General features: G+C 38.2%; 1 protein-coding gene across 2 annotated transcripts in view; it reads left to right on the plus strand.

The window, feature by feature from the left end:
• The window catches only part of L3MBTL3 (L3MBTL histone methyl-lysine binding protein 3), a 90,410-nt gene that overhangs the window by 56,218 nt on the left and 9,899 nt on the right, over positions 1-24,293 (plus strand). For both annotated transcript variants that reach the window (XM_081313819.1, XM_081313820.1), the window contains 3 exons: positions 296-398; positions 13,334-13,483; positions 15,964-16,092. In XM_081313819.1, the coding sequence (XP_081169945.1) occupies positions 296-398; positions 13,334-13,483; positions 15,964-16,092 (382 nt within the window). The remainder of the gene's footprint in view (positions 1-295; positions 399-13,333; positions 13,484-15,963; positions 16,093-24,293) is intronic.

Consider the following 24,293-nt stretch of genomic DNA (forward strand, 5'->3'; position numbering starts at 1 on the left):
GATTTGATTGAAGAGCCAATAACATTGTTGCAGTGTAATTCAAATATTTTATGTTAACTTGAACACTATTTAGCATTTAAAAAGAGATCATAGGGGTGGGTCATCATTTACATTCTAGTGCAGATTTGGGCATTTTATGACATCTGGCCCTTCACCTGGGGGGGGGAACAGAGTGGTGACAGCCCTCCACATCAGTCCGTTTCCCGTGTCATCTTAGGAAAACTAGTTGCCCACCCCCGTGATTTGAGTAAATATGAAGCTAATGCTGAAGTTGGTTTTTGTATTATTTGTCTAGGTCCACTGGAATTAGTAGAAGCTTTAGAACAAGGAGGGTGCCCCACAGCAGGCTGCAGGGGAGTTGGACACATAAAAAGAGCCAGGCATGTGGGCCATCACAGGTATGTGTTATGAAGAACTGGTGCTTCAGTAGCTCAGCAGAGGTGCCCCATTAGAATAAGGCTATGAATCTGATGTAATTGTTGTCCATGAGACAAAGAAAAAGACAGGTATTCATTTATTTAGATTGTTTTGGTGACTTCATTGCAACCTGAATATAGCAATTAATTAAGAGAGCGCTCACCATTGATCAATAATGTTTTAACTTTTCAAATATGACGCCCTTTAGAAAGAGATTTCTCCTTAGGTATATTTGCCTGTTGAATATGGCCCTTCTTCTCTGTGGAACTATTAATGAGATTCCTTAATGAAAATCAAGAACTCAGTCCGTATTGGCATAAAACTTTAATCTTGTAGCCCCACAACCTGCTATTTTTTCATTTTTGCTCTAAGTTATAAACCAAATATTTGAAGTCTATATGTTACTATAAATCAAACTTCAACCAAATGTTTCAGTTGCATTGAAATTGATCAGTAAACGTTAGGTATTTGTCACTAAATCAATTATTTATCCAGTTTTAATATTTTACAATGAATGGGGAAGCTAATATTCTTTAGCCTTCAGTTTTTCAGATCCTCTCATCTGCAATGATCTTATCTACATAGAATATCAGAAAGAATACCTTTTTTATTCTATCACACTTGCTTTTCTTTGTCTTTGGACTGATCCTGACTAGAACACAGATTTTACCTTTTGCGTCAAACACTTGTTTATTTGTCTTTGTATAATGAATGCTAGTCGACCAATAACTAACAAATGTACATCCAAATCACCAGGCATTATATTGATTCTAATACCCACTTGGCTAAATTAGTAGTTTTTAGGAATTAGGCTTAGTTGGTTTCATTTTTGCCTCTTAATAAATTGTGTCCTTAAATATTTTCCTTAAGATGGAGTGGAAAATAGTACGTGTAGAAGGAGTCAATAAATATATATACTACTTTTATTATTGTATTTTTTGATTACCGGTTCTGGGAAACATTAGCAGAAAGGTGCTATTATCTTATGGGCTTCCTGTCAGCATCTAGATGGCTACTATGACTAAGAATAAGGAACTAAACTATTAAAAGCATGCTTTTATTTAAACAACAAAAATAGTTGTAATAACTTGTATTTGCTGCTACTGAGGTTTGTAATTTAAAATGGTTACAAATTTGCTATATGAAAAGCATTGAAATATAAGAGTGTAAGTAACACTCAGGGAACTAACATAATATTGATATCTCTCCCTGAGCAAATCCGTATTGTCCCCAAACTCTCAAATTGAAATTCCATTTGAATTAACAGAGGCAGTATAAAATGGGTATAGTTATTCACATCTGGCTTCAGTCCACTGTTTTTATACTCTCCGTTGAAACTTTACTTAAATACACTTTTGGAAATGTTCATGACAAGATGCATTTATGTTGTCAAGTAAATGTCTGAAAGCAGGTTGATTAGTCATTTTCTGATAGCACAATGCTTAAGCTGGATGAAAACTTTCAGTGACAAAGTATGACAGGGCTAAAATGAATCCCTTTTTAAAATGCAAAATGTTAATAAGGACCTTGGGCTTCTATAGTGATAAAAAAACAGTTCAGATTTGCATACAAATAAATTTATTTATTTATTTATTTATTTGATTTATATACCGCCCTTCTCCTGAAGGACTCAGGGCGGTGTACAGGGCAATAAAATAGGAATACATTAGTTAAAATAATATTAAAACCCAAATCCATCAGGCCAGGCCGGCTTGTTCGAATAGATAAGTTTTTAGATCACGCCGGAAGGAGCGAAGGTCGGGGGCCATCCGGAGTTCAGCCGGTAAGCGGTTCCAAAGGATTGGTGCACCCACTGAGAATTCTCTCCCCCTGGGGGTCACCAGCCGACATTCTCTGACCGGTGGTACCCTGAGGAGGCCCTCTCTGTGGGAACGTACAGGACGGAGGGAAGTTGACGCCGGCAGTATGTGCTCCCGTATGTAATCCGGACCCATGCCATGTAGGGCTTTGTATGTCATCACCAGCACCTTGAATTTCACCCGGAAGGCAACTGGAAGCCAGTGCAGCTCACGGAGCAGAGGTGTAATATGGGAGCATCGGGAGACCCCCAAAAGAACTCGTGCAGCTGCACTCTGTACCAGCTAAGCTTCCGAGTGGTTCTCAAGGGCAGCCCCATGTAAAGAGCATTGCAGTAGTCTAGACGAGAGGTCACAAGTGCATGAGTGACTGTACGCAAGGCATCCAGGTCCAGATAGGGTCGCAACTGGCACACCAGACGAACCTGGGCGAAGGCCCCTCTAGTCACAGCTCCTATATGATCTTCTAAGGAGAGCTGTGAATCTAAGAGGACACCCAAATTGCGAGCCTTATCTGAGTATCTTGTGTTTCTTTATGAGTTTCCATATTGTATGCTATATGGAGTAGACTTGCCAATTGTTTTGTAACTCATATATCCAGGTTATTAAATGGCATACACTCTTGGGAATATACTCTGCTAATCTTCTAAACCATATGTATGTGTAAATTTTCACAGAGAGAAAATGACAAAAAGAATTAAATACTTTCAGTTGGCTAGGCCACCAATAGTAAACAATAACATATACAAATCCATATTACAAGGTGGAATACAGGTTGCCCTTGTATTGAGCTCGGAATTTTGGTCATAAGTCATTGCAGTTGTAAGTCGAGTTGCCATGTGACCAGATTAAGCTTTACAATCATTTTTACAATGGTTGCTAAGTGAGTCACGTGGTTGTAACTCCAAATCCAGCTTATCCAATGTTTTTTGCCAAAAAACTGTAAAATGCCCCATAAAACATAGTTGCAGGATGCTGCAATTGGTTGCATATGTAAGCCAGTTGCTAAGTACCTCAAATATGATCACATGACCTCAGAGTGATACATCAATCTTTACTCTTGAGTCCAGTAAATTTTTTCAAGTTTGTTGTAACTTTGAACAGTTATTAAGCAACCAGTTGTAAGACAATGACTTAGTTTAAAATATTTTAGAGAAAGAATGGGCCATATTATAGATGCCAAGCAAGTCTCTCTTGGGAGGACAAACCACCTATAAAAGTTCATTAATAAAACATCATTTAATTGCTACTTTCCTCACCTTATTTGATGGAGGCATGAGGAAAAGGACATTCACTGAACATTGCTCGAGACTTCAGCAAGACATAACAGTAAAGGTAAAGGTAAAGGTTCCCCCGCACATGCATGCTAGTCGTTTCCAACTCTAGGGGGCGGTGCTCATCTCTGTTTCAAAGCCGAAGAGCCAGCCCTTGTTCAAGGACGTCTCCATGTTCATGTGGCCGGCATGACTAGACGCCAAAGGGGCACGGAACGCTGTTACCTTCCCACCGTAGTGGTCCCTATTTTTCTACTTGCATTTTTTACGTGCTTTTGAACTGCTAGGTTGGCAGAAGCTGGGACGAGTAACAGGCGCTCACTCTGTTATGCAGCATTCAGGATTCGACCTGCCAAACTGCCGACCTTCTGATCGATAAGCTCAGTAGGTAGGCCTTAATTATATAATTTATTATTTAGCTTAGTTGGAAAGGCACTCCAGTAATGCTAGTTTGGGAGCCAAAATAATTGCATATCAGACAGTAATGGGGCAGTGGGCGAGAGGCAAAGATGATGACCTTGACTGATGAACACCAGGGAGAGTTGCCATATTGCACATACTGAGCAAAAAAAGGTCGAACCAGAATCTTAACAGGGTAGACCTGACCACACGGTGACTGAAAAATCTCAGGAGCACTGGCCTTCCATAAGCTTCTGTCAAGATAATTGCCAGTGCACCTTAAGTGCCTTGATCAATCATGAGTGAAAATCGCACAGACTAATAATCAATAAATTAAGTTTGTGCTTTTTCATTGCTTTACCTGTTGGGTAAAAATATTTGTATTTGGAAATAAAAGGATAGACAAGAGTATACCGATAGTTCTCGACTTACAACCACAATTGAGCATAACATTTCAATTGCTAAGCAAGATAGATGTTAAGTAAGTTTCGCACCATTTTATGATCTTTCTCGCCACAGTTGTTAAGTGAATCTGGCTTCCCCATTGACTCTGCTTCTCAGGTTGCAAGATGTTCTGTACCAGCCTGCTACCGGCCCTGCAGAAAAGGCAGGGACAACCCCTTTACAAACGGCAAGAGGCTGGAATTAAGCCTGCCAAATTTATTAACATAAAGCAGAGCAAAACAAAACACCAACCATGAAACAGGAGCTATGAAACAGGAACTAATCAAGCGGTTGCCTTGAGCAAACCAGCCCTCCCACGCATTCCCCTTTTATACAGTTCAGGGCGTGGCTTCTCTCTGCCTCCTTCCGAGGTGCCCCATTGCCTTCCTCTGTTTACTCCTGATTGACTGCCTCCTGCGTCGGGCGTCCTTGAACAGGGCCAGCTGTGGGTCATTTTCATCCACGCTGTCAGGCTCACACAGCTGGGTCTCCGTCGTGACCAGGTGGGAGGGGCCTGGCTGAGGGCTCTCATCAGCAAGATCTTCAACACCCCCCTCCTCCTCTGAGTCGTCCGACCCAACTGCTGAACCCACAGGCTGACCCTGAATCACAACACAAGAGATGATCACATGACTCCAAGACACTGCAACAACCATAAATACATGCCAGTTGCCAAGTGCCCAAATATTGATCACAGGACCATGGGACCATCATGTGAAAAATGGTCATAAGTCAATTTTTTAGTCCCATTGTAATTTTGGTCACTAAACTAATGGTTGTAAGGCAAAGACTACCTCAATGAGTTCCGATTAGAAAACTCAAAATCAAGAAATCTTCAAGGCTTTAAAGTGTAGAGTACACATCTCAGAACTGAAGAAGGAAAACCAGCTCTGGTCTTCCTGCGCGAAAATTTGCCTAGTTAATAGTTTCCCTTAACCCCCACCCACCGGATGTTCACGTTCCCCAATCATATCTTTGGTTTGTTATGGGAATGGTCGACCAGACACCTGCGTTACTGACCTTGGCATTCTTGTAGGCTGTCATGGTCCATGGACGACTTCTTAGAATCCTATTTACTTCCTAAGCTTTCTACTCTGCCCCCATTTCTATGGCAAGTTGAGTAGCGATAGAAGTTAGCAGGCATCTTAGCGATTCAACCTTGACAGTATGTAGCTCAGGGTTGAATTGTGGTGTTCTTGGTGTTTTCTAAGCTTGTTTGCTTGCAGATGTTTCATTACCCAACTTGGTAACATCATCAGTGCTAGTGGGTATGGAATGTTGCTCTGTGCTTATATGCAGCCACTTGCCCTGCCAGTTTGGATGGGGGTGTGGTTCCTTCATTAGGGAATTGTTTTCTGCCTAATTGTGTGTCTGGTATTAGCCCCTGCTTATCTGGGTGTTGGCTGATGGAGAGGAAGTATTCTGGTTTTTTGGTTTGCTTGTTAGCTTTTTTTACGGTGTCTTTTGAATGGCGTGTAAATATGATTTATTTCTATGTACCTGTTGATGGTCATTTGTCTGAATGCCAAGCTTTAGGAATTCCCTAGCTCTTTTTTTAATTTGGCTTGATCTTGCAAGCTAACAGTTTACCAGTTGAAACTGTGATTGAGTGTGTCCATGTGTTGTGAGATGAAGGATTTCTCGCATTATCTTTTGATTGCCAGTCACTATTCATAGATACTTTCTGCTAGTCTTCTGCAGTTTTCTAAAGAAAAAACTATTTCTAAGAAAAAGTATTACATAGGACTTTTGTCTGACTGGTAGAACTTACTTGCTTGGTTTGCTATTGTTATAAAAGCATTGATTTTATTCCAGATTTTTGGCTTTTGCTCTGTAGCAGGGGTCCTCAATCCCCAGTCTGTGGCCTGGTGCCAGGCCATGGCCTGTTGGGAACCAGGGCCATGCAAGCAGCAGGCGAGCACGCAAAGCTGCCTTTGTGCAAGTGGGACATGCACAAAACCATCTCCTCTCTGCCACCATTGGTCTGCAGAGCCGGAAAGGTTGGGGACTGCTTCTCTGCAGATCACCAAAACCATAAAAAAATGCACTTTTCCGTCCAATAGTCAGCCAATAATTAAGGGAGAGAGCAAGATATTTTCAAAGATAAGAACTGTCTCAACTCTACATATTATAAGCCCAGACAAGAGGAAAAAATCTCAGCTTCTGCCTGAAGCATGAAATACATCAATCTCTTGAGTATAATTCATTTCTGACCAGTCGCTGTCATGAATTGGCATGTTCCTCCTAGCCTTTTAATGTAAAAGATAGTCAGATAAGTGGTCAGCTGACAAGTCACACAGGCAAATGTTCAGTCAAGTCATTTACTGAGAACACACAGTGAAGAAAGTTAGACTAAGAGGGTTTCCCTTCAGGAAATAACGTTTTGGAAAAGTATATTCCAAGGTAAGGGTTCAACCACAGAAATTTGTTAGAATTCAGGCACAAAAAGGTGCAACTCACATAGTGCTCTTCAGTTCTTGAATGCCCACAGCCCTTGTGAATGTTTCTGCCAAATTATATATTGATCTTTATTTTTCTCATTATTCCCTCCAACTTCTTGTTTTGGTTCTATCCCTGTATTATGTTTTAAGGGAATTCCCCAACAGTAAACTAGCAGAGCATGACTGACTATAGCAAGACTTCATCTGGTAGACTTCTAGGTATTCTGTTAATCTGAGTAAATCAAAAGACTATCTGTGCATCAAGTGACAAGAATCTTTCAAAATGCAAATATGACCCTTTAGAAGAAAGCCATTCAGTCCAAAGCAGGCAGACAATGGACAAAGCACCGTAATCGGTATTTCTAAAATAGTGAGTTAATTTCCTTTCTTTTTGTCCTCCATCCATCTGGGCGTAATCAACATGTTGGTGACCCCTTACCATAATCACTAGAAAACATCTTTCCAGTAATTTCATGTAGATGTTAAAATTTCACTTTGTTTTGAGAAATTAAATCTGCATTTCAGTGAGGTTGGATGGGTCAGGAACAGGTACGGGAGAAAGGCTGATGCACAAGATTCTGATACAATTTTAAGAGGTTTGTTTTTCCCTCACATTTGTTCCTATTGCTCTATTTTCATTTGGAAGGATTAATCCATTCATTCCCCATTTTTCTAGAGTTTCTTAGTTTTGCTTAGTGCTCTTAGAAATGTACAGTGCATGTACACTGCAATAATGTTCTCAAAGAGTTAATACAGAAATACTCTGTTTCTTTTGCTGTGTATTGCATTGAAACTAGGAGATAACATTGAGAGCTCTGTTATTCTATTAAGCATGCTTATGATCTGTGTAATACTTAAATTTAAATCCTGAAAAAATCCCTTCTTTAGCAAAGTTGCTGTCAAGCGAATTGTATAATTTCTTATTCTTCACAAACATCCAATGTTCACCTTTTACTTTAAGGGGATATCCAATCCCATTGCGTTCAAAAGCTCTGCCACAATTTATGGAGTAAATCAATTAAGATTCACTCATTAATAATAGGCTTGTTATATAGAGGTTTGGAAAAGGTAATTGATGGCTAACAGGCGATTGAGCTAATAGTCAGGGATTAAGATAAGCAAAGTCAGAAGTAAAGGTAAAGGTTCCCCTGCACATGCGTGCTAGTCGTTTCTGACTCTAGGGGCCGGTGCTCATCTCCGTTTCAAAGCCGAAGAGCCAGCACTTGTCCGAGGACATCTCCGTGGTCATGTGGCTGGCATGACAAGACACCAAAGGCGCACGGAACACTGTTACCTTCCCACCGTAGTGGTCCCTATTTTTCTACTTGCATTTTTACGTGCTTTCGAACTGCTAGGTTGGCAGAAGCTGGGACGAGTAACAGGCGCTCACTCAGAAGTAGACGGAACTAATTAATTCTACTTTTCTTTCTATTCTGCATCATTGCAAAATCATTAAGAACTTTCCTATGTATATGCAGTCAAAACTGAAGGCCTTTATTTCAAATGTTGCTTTTATCCTTCAGGGCTGCAAATTTTTATATACCATAATATGAATATACTGTAATTCTCTTTTTCACAATGAGGCTTTTATCTGAATAGAATAGAAAGGATTGAAAAAAGCATATTCATTGAGTGAAGAAAATCCCACCTTAACCATTATAGTTAGTGGAGGTAAAAAACCTATTACTGATGCATGGGTCAGCAGGGAACTATGGGAAAAAGAATTAATGATTTTGGTAACTTCTATACTGGTTTGCTAATTGAACCCCATCACATAATGCATATTATATTATAAAGGTAAAGGTTTCCCCGCACATGTGTGCTAGTCGTTTCCGACTCTAGGGGCTGGTACTCATCTCCGTTTCTAAGCTGAAGAGCCAGCGTTTGTCCGAGGACGTCTCCGTGGTCATGTGGCCGGCGTGACTAGATGCCAAAGGCGCACGGAACGCTGTTACCTTCCCACCGGAGTGGTCCCTATTTTTCTACTTGCATTTTTACGTGCTTTAGAACTGCTAGGTTGGCAGAAGCTGGGACGAGTAACAGGCGCTCACTCTGTTACGCGGCACTCAGGATTCGACCCGCCAAACTGCCGACCTTCTGATCGACAAGTTCAGCGTCTTAACCCACTGAGCCACGCATGTGCGGGGGAACCTTTACCATTATATTATATTATAGCAGGTCTCTAATACCCTGGTCTGAGGATATGTATACTCAAGTCTGATGATGTCAACAGTTTGTTGACGAAAGCTCAGCAATAAAGAAGAATTTTCTCTTATATCCCAGAGTTCATCGTTTTTATTTTTATAAATGTCTACACCCAGGATTCCAGTTTTTAAATTTATTAAATATACTCAAGACTGCCTACATGCTTGTTCATATAGACATGTGAATCCCACGGAACTTCCCAACATGCAGTGGGCTGAATTGTTGTATTCATGCTTATCATGTTGGTTTTACACCTCATGACAAAAGCTAGTTCAACAGTGCAAAGAAAGTTCCCAAGTCTAGTCTTTATTCCTTCCAGACCTGTGATACAATATTGATTTTTTTGCCATGAACTTAATAATAACAACAACAACAATAATAATATGCATTTTGTTATCTTCTCCAGTTCTTTCTTGTCTATTCTGCTGTCTCCGGGCACTGCCACATCCACTATCCAGACTTTTTTGTCGATGAGAAAGACAAACAAGTCTGGATAGTGGACGTGGCAATGCCTGGAGACAGCAGAATAGACTAGAATGAACTGGAGAAGATAACAAAATACAAAGACTTACAAATAGAAATAGAAAGACTGTGGCAAAGGCAAGCAGGGGTAGTACCAATAGTAATAGGCGCCATGGGTGCAATCCCAAAACAACTGGAACACCACTTGAACACCATTGGTTAATTGTTGTAACTGTCAGGAAATTTCTCCTTAGTTCTAGGTTGCTTCTCTCTTTGATTAGTTTCTATCAGTTGCTCCTTGTCCTGCCTTCAGGCGCTTTGGAGAATAGCTTGACTCCCTCTTCTTTGTGGCAGCCTCTGAGCTGTTGGAACATTGCTATCATGTCCCCCCTCGTCCTTCTCTTCATTAATCTAGACATACCCAATTCCAGCAACCGTTCATTATATGTTTTAGCCTAAAGTCACCTAATCATCTTTGTTGTTCTTCTCTGTACTCTTTCTAGATGTTCTAGACTCAACATTTTTTTTACATCGTGGTGACCAAAACTGGATGCAGTATTCCAAGTGTGGCCAAGTGGTATTAATACTTCACGTGATCTTGATTCTATCCCTCTGTTAATGCAGCCTAACACTGTGTTGGCTTTTTTGGCAGCTGCAGCACACTGCTGGCTCATAGATCTAATAAAATAAAATAAATAAATATTTAAGTGATTGTCCACTAGGACTCCAAGATCCTTTTCACAGTTGCTATTGTTGAGCAAGGTATCACCTATACTATACCTGTACATTTGTTTTTTCTTGCCTAAATGTAGCACCTTACTTTTTTCACCATTGAATTTCATTTTGTTACATAGCGCCCAGTGTTCAAGTCTGTCCAGATCCTCCTCTATCTTAAGCCTATCTTCTGGAGTGTTGGCCAGCTTGGTGTCGTCTGCAAATTTGATGAGTTCCCCATCTATCCCCTCATCCAAATTGTTGATGAAGATGTTGAAGAGCACTGGGCCTAGAACAGAGCCCTGGGGCACCCCACTGCACACTTCCCTCCATGTAGATGCAGTTCCATTGGGGACCACACACTGAGTTATGGCTGGTCAGCCAGCTACGAATCCATCTGATGGTGATGCTGTCTAACCCGCTTTTTCTATCTTATCAAGATGTTGGCCTTGTTTGCCTCAAGGTGTTCGCTAATTCATTGTTTGATTATCTTTTCCAGAATCTTCCCAGGTATTGAGGTCAGGCTGATAGGTTTGTGGTTTCCTTGATCTATTTTTCTCCTTTTTTGAAGATGGGAACTACATCAGCTCTTTTCCAGTCCTCTGGTAGTTCCCCAGTGCTTCAGGATCTTTCAAAAATATACTTCATTCATTCATTCAAGAAATTTATATGGCTCCCTACTTGCTCCGAATGACTCTAGGTGGTTTACAAGCAATAAAAACACAGTATAGAAAATACATTTTAAAAACAATAAAAACAATGCACACACATAAGCACACACACACACACACACACACACACACACACACACACAACAACACAGAGTCAAATGAGCTACTTGATGGGCTCCATCCTTCTTTGGGTTCCCCAGGCCCGCTGGCAAAACCAACTCTTCAGGGCCTTATGAAAGAGTGTCAAAGTGGGGTCCAGTCTCATTTCGGAAGGGATGATGCACCAAAGGGAGGGGGACACCACTTTCTGAGTCCTAAGGCTCACAGGCCTGCTGACTTAGGAGTTAGGAATTGAACATCAGACTTACTGCATGCAACTACTTTTCTACCAGTGATTTCCATGCCCTCATTCATAGTATTGAACTTAAATAAATGGGCATACCTCTTTATGAGCATGAACAGATCATGATGAAAAGGATCCACTGCCTAATAAGAAAGTGACAAAATATACTGACTCTTTGTGGTTGATGAAAGTCAGTGAAATGATAAATGTGTCGTATTTGAAAAGAAGACACAATGCTTAAATCTTCAAATAGTTGCAGAGAAATGGTATGAACAAAAATAGATTAATATGAGAATGAGGGTTTTTTGGAATGCAGTTTCTTTAATTTAATTTAAACCTCAAAAAGCCTGGTGTTATGGACTATTAAAAATGAGCTAAACATTACACAAACTCGACTGTTTCTGTGGCTAACATTTCATAATGAATGGGCATTTGGTTAGGGGTCTCAAGAGGTTTGTGATAATTTTGTCACAATGAGTGAAATGTGAGATAGTATGTGGGAAAATGTCAATGGTTTTGGGAGAAAAAGAAACAGCAGATAAAATGTTAGGAGGGTTTTTTTTTTAACTTCTATGAAGAAAGACCTTGGGTGGAAAAGAATTAGCATATGTCATGAAGTCAGGTGCTTCAGTTTATTGACAAGAAAATTCTTACTGAAATTTTTAATAAACACAGTAAAAACTAATGCAAACTAAACTGGGAAAAGCTCCGGAAAAAAGAAAAAGAAAAAAGGAGAAAAGAAAAAAAACAGCAAGGACAATAATAAAGAATTGGCTTCCAGCCTTTATGACACTGACCGTAAGCAAATTTGTGCTCATTTTATAGTGTTCTGACTTCAGAAAACAATATTGAAGGAAGGCAAATAGGCAAGAGTAAAATCTTTGGATTCGGTAATATTATGCTATTCGTTATCTTTTCAAAAGTCCGGGGAAAATAAAGCTGGCGGCTTTTATCTGATGAAACTAAATTGAAGAACACAGATACTGAAGATTAGTATCTCATGGAACGATAGGATGGAGTTGAGATTTTTAAATTGTCTTGGGATACCTTCAGATTTCTCGAGCCGTTGATGAGGTTCCTTCCATGAAAGACTAAAAAAAAGTATTCACTTCAACACTGGCAGTTTTCTATTATAGAGCTTTGCCTCTTGATCAGAGATTAAAGTGGTGTGGTTTTTTTTTAAAATGTACGGGTCCACAACCTGAAAGTTTGAAAAACCTGCGATAAGATTATGATCCTCACACTGATATTTGTAATTACTTTTCTTTCCTCTTAGGAAAACTTACAAAATGCAAGACTTCTGCTTCATATGTTTTTCTTGCCAGATGGTACAACAGGGCAATAACATTTGGCTAAAATAACAAGCTACTATATACTCTCAATAGCGTTAATGCTCCATCGAAAAAGAAAGCGGAAAAAGAGAAAAGCGGAAAAGGAGAAACAACCCATTTTTAGTCATAATTTTTGCTATCCTTTCAGAGTACTGCATTATTTTGCTCATTCCCTTAACCCAGGGGTGTCAAACTCAATTTCATTGAGGGCCGCATCAGCATTGCGGTTGCCCTCAGGGGGCCGGGTGGGTGTGGCCTGGGTGGGTGTGGTCTACTGGGTGGGTGTGGCTAGAGTGCGTATGGCCTACTGGGTGGGCATGGCCAGCTCTACATCGTTCGCATCAAGGGTGCCTATGGGGGCCTGGGCAGGAGTGGGACAGATCTGAGGGTCTCTGGCAGAAGGAGGGTCTCTGGGCCAGGGCCAAGGCAGTGGGGGCCGTTCCCTCACTGTTTCCAGGATGGCTTCGCGGGCCGCATGAAACCACTTCGCGGGCCGGATCTGGCCCCCGGGCCTTGTGTTTGACATGTCTGCCTTAACCTATTGAGAATATGTCTTTCTTATTTCTATATATAAAATAAATATCCATCACAAATTAATGTGCTTCATAACAAGCTTCCCTGAAAATAAACATTGTATGCTTCAACATAACTTGGTAGAAAGCGATGTTGCCATTAGGAACACAAGGCATTTATGCTTCTGTCTGTTAATGAATTCCAAGTAAATGCAGAGAAATTGCAACCAGCATGATATTTGTTTCAACTGGGAAGTGCTTTGGTGTCTAATCTGTTTTTCCTTCTCTGTCTCTTATTTTCAGTGTGGTCAATTGCCCATATTCTGAAATAAACCTGAACAAAGAGCATATTCTTTCAGACCGTTTAAGTGGAGAGACCCCTCCAAATAATCCACCTATGCATTGGAATCGAAAGTCAGAAATAAGTGAAAGATCAACCTCTCCTATAATCAAGTAATTATGTCAATGAAATTATGGTCAGACTTTATAGTACTATGTGTTTTACTGTGACTGAACCTGAAGAACTTACGTTGTCTGTGTAGTGTTTGTTTCAGGATACAGGGGCAAACTGAAAAGGCTTTGATTAATTTTTTTTAAAAAAAATGTGAATTCTTTAAGTGAGTTCATTTGGTACTTGTAAGAAGAACTTGGAAGTTCTTTTGACTCATCAGGTCTCTGTAGTAAGGCTGTAGTTATTCCCAGAGGATTTCTGCTTTTTTCTTCCTTTTCAACAGCTAAACATGTGTTTGAATCTTTCTACGTTTTTTAAAAAAACACGGGAAATTGTTATTCAAGAAATAAAAAACCCAAATTCCATTGGGAACAAATTGCAGATTAATATATCAATTAAATACATGCTTATATTTATAATGCATGATTTTATTGAAGACAAATCCTTCAACCAGAGGCACACAAAGCTGGGGAATTAGGTTACACATATTATCTTTTTGCGAGAGTAAATGTATGTGTTAAGACAATCTTTTCTTTACCATGGACCCTCCTTAAATACCTTTTGTGGCCATGGACCACCAAGACTTAACTCAAGATATAAATCATAACATTTCTTCAAGTCTTCGTGATCCCCCCTGTGAAGACATTGTGGACCCCCAGGAGTCCACAGACCTCAGGTTGAGAACCAGTATGTTAAAATAGAGAAACAGTAGAAAGAGCCATGGTGGTGCAGGGATTAGAATGCAGTACTGCAGGCTAATTCTTCTGACTTCCTACTGCCAGCAGATTGGCAGTTCAATTCTCACCGGCTCAAGATTGACTGAGCCTTCCATCCTTCTGAGGTTGATAAAATGAGCCAGATTGTTGGGGGCAGGGCTTTTTTTGTCACAGAACGCTCAGAACGGAGTTCCGGCACCTTTTTTGGATGGAACCTTGTAGGGTAGGCAAGGTGGGTTGTATGACGTGTGTGAGTTCCAGCACCTTTTTCTTTTACAAAAAAAGCACTGGTTGGGGGCAATATGCTGACTCTGTAAACCTCTTAAGAGAGGGATGTGAATCAGTATATAAGTCTTAAGTGCTATTGCTATCAAACACCTGAAAATGACATTTGCACGCATTATTTATATTATTAACATATTCAGTAAGCAGTAGAAAAAATAGATACCTTTGGATGTTTGTATAGAGGAGAACGTTTTAAACTAAACTTTCCGAAATAATCGTAAAATTCAACATTTTATCAGTTTTTAATAGTTTGGTTTTAAATAGAATTCAATAATAATCTAATCCATTTCAGAAATAACAGAGGTAGAGTTTGCATTTCATTTGAGCAATAATTTTACCATCTGCTCCCCCTTTCAACCTCCCACGGATGATCTGCTTAGGGAAACAGGGACAGCCTAGATACTATTGTTCACCCACCCTGGAAAGGTACCTTTAGATTACTGTAATGCTCCTTTTTGTGGGACTAACTTTGCCATTGATCTAAAAGTTGCAACAGATACAAATGTGGCTGCAACATCTCTGAGTGGGGACATCAGACATACAGTGTTAAATCTTAGTTGAAGTAACTGCACCAATTGTTAGTCAGATATCGCATCGTGTACTTACGATTTAAAGCACTGTGAGTTGAAGATTGTACCTGACATGTTGGCTTTGCTATTAAGCAGAGAGGGTCCTACTGCATATTCCAAGATTGTCAGTGGGCCATTGTGCTTCCTGGTGGGTAGGTCTTCTCAGTGGTGGCTCCTGTTTTCTGAAATGCTCTCCATCTGTGCGATGTTCCTCATTTGTATTTGCATTTAAGTGGTTTTGGAGATAAATTTCTTCGCTTAGCCTTTTCTCTTTGTCGATATTGGACAAATGGTTCTATTTTGCCTTGTTTTACTTTGTTCTCTTTTATCTTTTTTTCACTGAATTTGTTTTTGTTATCTGTATTTCAGTTTGCTTTTATTATTTTCTTTAACATTTAGTTGACAGGCATTTCTTAACCTGGACTGAATTTTATTACTTGCATTTGTTTTTAAATAAAATAATTTTGAGATGCAAATGAAAAAGTGAAAAATGATACATAAGGTCTTGGAAATCTGACTGCGTGGCCAGGTCTGGGGCTCCATTTTCTGCTTATATTGCCATGAATGTGTTATAATATCTCCTGGCTGCTATCTGTGTTTAATTTCTGTTTTTGTATTGTGTTTTTAACTTTTTTAATTGTTTGTATGATTGTCACCCAGAGTCACTGGTTAGATATGGGTGGCTATACAACTCAATGAATGAATGTTATAAATAACTACTACTACAGTTGTCCTTACTCAAAAAAATAGCCGTAAGATCTGAGATCTTAGATATATAAATGCTTTAACTAAATCACCAGGTTTATGCTAATTATCTTTAATTAATAAATAAAAGATACTCAGTAATATTCAATTTTAGGTTTCCATCAATGCAGGATTTGAAATAATTGCTCTTTTTAAAAAAATTAACAGTAACAGAAAATGTCCCAGTCCCAGTCACACTGGAGTTAAGCCTGCACCTCATATACAGTCTTCGTATACAGATGTGAAACTTCCTTGCAAAAAGCCTTTAATGTGTGATGTCAAAGAAGAAAACTACAGGTATCTTTCAGATTTGTTTCAAATATTGGCTACTGTGTCTCTAATTTGTGTAATCTGAATACCATTATTTATTGCAAAATCTTTTATTCAGGCCCTTAATTGTATCATATCAATGATGCAGCCAACAAATCCATTTGCTAAATTCTTGAAAGTTGTTCCTAGACATTTTGCTATAGGCTTATAAATAAGGATGGTATCATTCGCTTCCAGATAATTGTAGTATTTCTGGTTAGTACACAAGGTTAAAAGAATTTTGATTAGAGGGATCTAGGAAGAGAGAGCCTTCTCTGCCATTGCCTTTTGGAACACCTTGGCCCCCAGAGGTGAAGCGGGCCCCCACATTGTTGGTCTTCAGAAGAGAGTATTCTGATTCTGCCAATTGGCATAGAAGTCAAAGACTGGTGTGTAACCTTGGGGATGTTGGTGTCATGAGGATGTTTTCTCCACCTGTTTAATTCTAACTTTTAATATTTTAACCTTTAGTACTGTTTTAAACTTTGTTCTTATTTATGCTTTTATATCGTGATATATTTTTATTGTAAACTGCCTAGGGTCACTTAGGTACTTAACTACTTTGAAAATAATTGAATTTGGTACTCAATACATTTTGACGTGAAAATTTTAAAATTTTGTCCTGGTACTCATTGTTTGTTTGGTACTCAATGCACAAGCTATAATATGTCAGTGTTGGTTGCTTTGTAACTCAACACATTATTTCTTATGGGAAAAATTTGTTTGATACTCATCATTTTTGGTACTCATTGAGTCCCTTGGAACCAAGTAACGATGAGTCCCAAAGTACCACTGTAGTGTCATTATCATCAGTTTAGCAAGCAGGAGCAATCACAGAGAGGCTCATAAAAGTCAAGAGTGCAGCTCTGACCTTTCAGTCAGTCATATTGGCAAAATAATCAATTTGGTATTTATGACTTCATAATTTAAGCCTCATCCTATTTTATGTTCATTGCACATGTAATGTAATGTTAAAAAAGTGGGGCTTCACTTTCTAGATTGTGAGTGCCACCTTCACTTTGTTGACCATGGGCTCCCCTAGGTTTGAGCAATATTATCACCGTGTATATTCTTAAAAGAAATTAATGGTAGTCCTTCACTTACCTATAGAAATTCTTCTGCCTTTTTTCTGCAGGTATAGATGTTTATTTTTTAAAAAAGAATACTTGTGTACAAAAGAAAAAAGAAAATAGTATCCCAGCACTAGTAGTAAGAAAGACAGAGGAAAATCATGTTTGAGAATTTGATATTATTATGCTACACATAGCATAATGAAATATCCCAAAGTTAATATTAAAACATACCATATTCATAACATCCATAGTGTTAACTAGTTATAACAACCTATGACTGACTAGGGAGAAAACATTGCGTTGGGAAAGTTAATTGAATGCAGTTCATATTTCACAGCAGTGTCTGGATTACTATAGCATCCTATTTAATTAAAAAACAATTCAAACCCTTGAAACCTGGATCAAATTATTTTCATTAATTATAATGTCTAGAAGCTTATTTTTCAATATTAGTGTCTTCCTAGAAAGGAGAACAGAATAACGGAAGACAAATATTCAGTCTTTTCCTAATTATTAGGAAATTCTGAAGACCAATGGCAAGTACTGTCACAGAAATTCTATATCCATTTTAAAGCTTCATTAAAATTGTCTTTACCATTTTAATGTTTATATTCTATTTATATTTCCCATTTATTTTTGCATTTTCCATATTCAGAATGTACAGTATCTCATTCTTCCTACTGCATTTGTTTCTTGAATCCAGACTGTTTATAAATGAACATCAAATATCTTTGAAAGATACAACATACCTAGAAAGAAGAAAGGTTTTAGGGATTAATTAGCACCTAAAGTAGTAGCACTTTGTTTTAATCAATAGAATCTTGATTAATCCAATGATTCAACAACAACTATATTTTCCTGGAATGAGTGTCTTGGTCTCCAGAACCCAAACACTTCTTTTTATTAGTTGAAGCAGCCAAAACTTTTGACAGGTTCATGTGCTGCTGAGAAAGTGAAGCATCAGAAACAGAAGCAGCCACATGAGTCTTACAAAAGTATTAACTACTTTGGAGGGATGAAGAGAGATGCTTTAATTGCAGTTCTTTGAGCTACAGATAAAGCAAGTGCCCAGCCCTATTTCATGCCTGAGTACTAGAGTTTTTACAGATGATTCCAAATTTCCTTGCCCTTCCCAAGACACAAGGATGCACTTAATCCGTTTCATACATGCATAACCAGAAACTGCTTCCCTGAAACTGGAATATGTAAATGTGAGTGGCGGTTCATGTGTGACTTCATTCATAGATCAGTCTAAATCAGGGATTCCCAACCAGGGGTGCGAAACGATATTCCAGAGGGTGCAAAAACTTGAGTTTTCAAAATTATAGTGTATATGCATAATTAGTTGCAGTTATTTTGAACTTTTGTAAGGGATGCGAGAATATATCAGAAGCAATTAGGGGTGTGGGGTATAGAAAAGATTGGGAGCTATTGTACTAAACCACACTTAACAATTAGGTAGGTTCACAACACATTAAGCCATAAACAGTGATTTATAGTTCACAGTAGCCAACTTCATGCAGCACATTAAGCAAAAATCAAAGTCAGTGAATTAATATTAAAGTTTCCTTCACTGTATTCTGAACATTATTGAATTAAATATTAAGAATGAATTTGATTTTGCATTGCCACAAATGATAAGGTGTCATAGCTAACGGTCTTTATGTATGTGAATCTGCATTTTGTTTTGTCCAGTTTCTCTACTGTTTTCATTGCTCCAGAATATAGATGTTGCTCAACTTAAAGGAAAGCCATAAATTAAAACACCCATCTGGCTGGACTCATTTTTCTGACATTTTTCGCAGTGATTTTAAAAAGTTAGGCAAATCCATTCTTTTGAACAGGCAGGGTTTTTTGCCAGAAAAACATCACAAATTGTAGTCTTGTAACGGTGGGACACTATAACCTGCAGTTATGTATCCACTGGGAGGTGTGTGTGACATATAGCCATAAAGCACCCATTCTGAGGTTCTCGTAATTGCAGACTTTCATAAAATGATCAGCCGTTAGTTAAGGACTGTCTGTTTCATATTTTTCAATGTTGCAGATTTCAAAACTGCATCATACTGATGATTCTAAATTTAAATAGCGGATTTATTGACAGTGGATTTATTGACAGTCACATGCATGTTTTTTCCAATAAACACTCATCTGATTAGTTTATTACTGACATTAGATAATTATTATCTTCTACATTTTAACATGTAGCATTTAATAATTAAAATTTATTTGTTAAATTATAGAATTGTTGGTTAATCTGCCATTTAATCATGCTTGCTTTTTTCACATAATTGCAGTTGCAAAAAAGAGATATAGCTAACCAGTTTTATTTTTACTTACAAACACAGGAAAATGAAGTAAATGAATCTGATGAACAACATTTTTTATACAAGCAATTCATGTCCCAATGCATTTCATACTCCTTACTTGCTTTTATCACAATTAACATTTAAAAATCTAAGACACATTTATGTTGATATCATGCATGACATAAGTGAGTTGGTGAAGAGTCCTGCTGTTGTACAGCTGGATAGCCTGCTATTGAGATAAAAATGTCTTCTTTTTCAGCATATTTTAATTTAATGCATTTCCATATTAAATGAAGGACACAGAATCTTTAGGGCATTCTCCTTTCAGTTTGAGCAGCAAATGGTTTCTTTATCTAATGACACCTTCTATAGTCTCATATGTGGAGCTTGCAAATAAATATGATAGTTGAAATGAAATGAACCTTTATTGTCAAAGTACAACTATGTGTACATTGAGATTAGCTGAGCCTCCCTGCTCACATAGCAATGCTAAGCCAAAATTGTTAAAGAAAAAATAATGGTCTGGTTCTGATTTAATATAATACCCTAGGCTCACCTATAAAGATAAACATTGCTTTATGACTTAGTGTGATGTGTCACCAAAACTACAGTATTGATAGCAGATATAGAATTCCAATATAGCTTGCCTTTTTGCTTGATACAATATATTTTTTTCCCAGATAAACATCTAAATTTATCACCTGCCAGCAAATGCTGGCAAGAAACTGCCTTTTGCCCACATTCTTATTTCATCTGCATGCTAATTAAAAAGGAATGATGCTTCGGTATGCATAATTTCCTAGCCCTGAAAATAGTTCAGTAATTTTTATGGAGTATAATGGAATACTGTAAACTGGAGGATCTGAAACGTCCTACATTTGACAGCTGTGTAGTAAAATATATTATGTAAAGGTGGCAGAAAAACTATGTGCAAATTATCCTAAAAAACACTAGTTTTTCCTGGCTTGTTTTCAAGGTTGTCAACTTCTGCATCTTTAGTAGTCAGACAGCAAAGAATTCTGTGTGACTTTAGTTCTTATGAAGTTACTCATTCAGAGAATGATAAAATATCCTACTAAGTCATAGTTCTTCAGTGGTTCCTCCCTCTGAAACCAATTCCAGTTAGTGGTGATAGGGTGAAGAGACATCCAGTTCTAACTTTCTACTTTGTAGGGTGCCACAGGACTCAAGTCATTCTCCACTCCTGTTTTATTTTCACCTGAAACTGTCATCCATCAAGGTCATTCCTCAGCATGGGGATAAATGTCATCAGTACAAGGATGATACTTAATTGTACACCTCTATCCCATATCCAGATGAGGCATTTTCCTAGTACCTGGAGGAAGTATTCGTCTGGTTGTGGAAATCTTGGCTTCAGATCAACCCTGGCTGTACAATCCCTCAAATCAGTGATTTTCCATCATTAATTCTGAATGGGTTTACACTGCCATAGGCAGAGTTGATGCACAGTGAGAAGTTTCTACCAGATTCATGCCTCCAGCTTGAGGAGCATTGGTATAATTACATATCGTTCACTTGTTGCATCTGTTCCTACATTGAGAAGCATTGCTCACAGCCACTCATGTTTTAGATGTTTTTTTGGAAGAACTGTTACAATGTATTCCACATGGGGCTGCCTTTGAAGGCCATTTAGAAGCTTCAGCTGGTCCAGAACGTAGCCACTGATGTCATTTTGGGCACACCATGTACGCCCATATGACACTGCTACTATATGGATTCCAGTGGTTCCAGTAGGCTTCTGGGTGCCATTCAAGATGCTAATGGTCGCCTTTAAAGATCTAATGGCATGTGACCAGAGTGATTGCAGGATCCCCCATTCCACTGGTTTCTACTCATCTCACAATATCTGGCACAGGGAATATGTTCTGGGTCCCTGGTGAAGAAGTGTCACTGCTGGATCCCAAAAACTATGTTTTCCTCTGTCATGGCACCAGCTGTATGAAACAACTTCCCCTGATATATAGATGGTCTTGACTGTTGGCCTTTCAGAAGGCCTTGAAGACTCTGTCCAAGCATTGGAATCGGATGTTAATTCTGAAGTTCTGGTGTGAATGTATGTGATAAGTGGAATTAAGATTTTTATTGAGGCCTCAATTGGTTTCTTTTTAGTTTTAATAGAATGCTAGATTTTACTTTGTTCACTGCCCAGAATTTGTTGGGTTTTTTTAGGTGGATGGGAGGCCATATATATTGGATGGATGGATGAATAAATTTTGTATAATTTCTAGATTGGGAATATACAAAGCTTTTAGTTTTTTACTACAGAGAACAGCTTTTTCACATCCTGATTATGTTACATCTACAGCTCCCACTTTTATTGAACAACTGCATCTTTTCAGATAGTCTCTCCATTGGCTTCAAATGTAGTCATATCACTTGGTGGCTTCAGGCTTTTTAAAATGTCTTATATGCCTAAGCAAGTAATATGGTTTATAGATCAGAAGGTGTCAATTCTACTTGATAGAAACATGATATCACATTTTGGGGTTTTTTTATGCCTGGTGTGCATTCTGTGGAATCAATTGTCTTTGGACTCATCATTTAACACTTAATAAAATTGTAGAAGGAGTTCAGATGTCCTTTCTGGTGTCGTAGCAACGTGGCCAAAGGATTGCAGGGCTCTGCACCCCACAGCTGGTTTTGCACTGCCAGGGGACCCTAAATGGGTCTAAGAGGCGACGAAGGAGGGCCCCCCCGCTGATCACAGAATGACTGCATTCAATCTGCTTAATCCAGGGGAAGCCCTCCAACCCAACAGGAGAAAGGCTAGCCATACCTTGCTGACTAGCCCAAGTTACAGGCAACCAAAGTCCAAAAGCACTAACCAGAACAATGGTGAACTGTGTGCTTGGAACTGGATGAGAATATCGATCTTCTCTCCTATTTTATAATTGATTTCCTGGAAAAGAAGCAAAAAATCCTCCAAAAGTGAGAAGGGAGGGGACTATACCTCCACTCTTCTATAGACGGAAGCGGCGAATTAATGTTTATGGGGGACAGAAATATACTGAAAGGAAGTTAATAATACTACAGTCTGGATAAATCTGAAGATTATGAAAACTGTTAAGATTTCACATCTGAAACAGTACTGATGAAACTAAAAGAAAATAATTCTTTGTCTTAAAAGTTGAAAAATGAATAGACACTGACACCGAGTAGAGGATCAGAACATAACTATAGCTGCATTCTCAGAAATTGGCAAGACGCCCAGAAATAGAAAAAAACCTGTTCCTTTGAATCCCAGTGAACAGCTAAATAACAGCTGGGAACAGAGGAAAGAAAAAACAAGGCCATCTACTACAGAGTGAGAACAACATTGGCTTTAAAAATTGTTGACCCTCTGGGATTATAAATACTCACTGAGCTGTGATTTCTAAGCCCAAAAATTGTTTACAGAGAAAGAAATATCTTGACTCTTGGCTAATCTTCTAGGGGGGAATTTACTGAAAAGCTTTTAGTTGGATAAACATTCTGGACTGCAATTTTGGATTGTTGATAATTCTAAGATTCCTGAACGGAAGAACTGTTATAAAACACTGCTTTCAATGATGCCTTGACAATTGGAAATGCACTAGACTACAAAAGCCATATATAAAGATAAGAACCACATAAAATTTGGTTGCTTGGATTTGGCTGGTTGATAAGGCTAATCACAGAGACTATGGTATCAGTAAAAGACTGTCTGGAGGGGGGGAGACCAAATTGATGTTGCATACCTACCTAAAAGTGACAAGAAACCACACCTAATACTCCCTAACCTGGAACATCAGAGATCTGCAGGAGCAATACTCCAAGACTCCCAAGACAAGGCAAATACTTTCCAGGACGAAATTTATGCAATGCTGCGATAGATTCAAATGACAATGATTTTAAACCATGATGAGATTAAAAACAACTTTGATGACATAAATGAGCATATTCTCAACTTGAACTTACAATTAAAAAAAACTCAGAAATGATGATAAAGAATGTACAAACAAATCAGATAATAGAATGCAAACCAGCAGAAAGTGACTTAAATAAGGAAGCTACAATGAAAAGAATTACAACTTAACACAAACAGAAGAAAATCTACAATATTTCACAACAACAATGAAAATGGAAAAGATATTTTCTTTCAGGACTTCAAAACAAATTCGAGGATAAGAAAGAACTAACAAAATGGATTGTAGATCTGCCAGGGAAATCATTAGAGTCTGGGAGATAAAAAGCGTACTTGTTTCTCTTATTCCCAACAACATTTACAAAACTACAGGAATCCTCTGGCAAGCGGAACATACTGATTTGGAAAGCTGCTTGGCAAAAGAAGAAGGCTAGAGCTAGATTCAAGAGATTTGATTCTACCTACCAGATGGAGTACTATATGATTAAACACTTGTTTAAATATGATTAAAAGAATAGATAAATTTTGTGTATAAAGAGGGATAAGATATATAAGTAGTATAGTATTTTTATAATACCTGAAATGTAAAAATACTGTGATGATGTATGTGAATGAAAAGCTTGGATACTTAAAGGTAGCTAATTTGGAGAAAATTATGATTACCAGAAACGGTGTTATACGTGGATGTTATAAGATATATAAGTAGTATAGTATTTTTGTAATATATGACGTGAAAATATTAGGATGGTGTAAATGAAAAGTTTGGATATTTAAAGGTAATCAATTTTGAGAAAATTATGACTGAGAGGAAATTAAGCTTAAATAAGAATTTTAAAAACAGGACACATAGTGACTTAATAAGATGACTTTTACAAATACAATTGAAACATAAGCCAACCAGAA

This window comes from Vipera berus, assembly GCF_964194415.1.
Source record: "Vipera berus genome assembly, chromosome: 1".
Lineage (NCBI taxonomy): Eukaryota > Metazoa > Chordata > Lepidosauria > Squamata > Viperidae > Vipera > Vipera berus.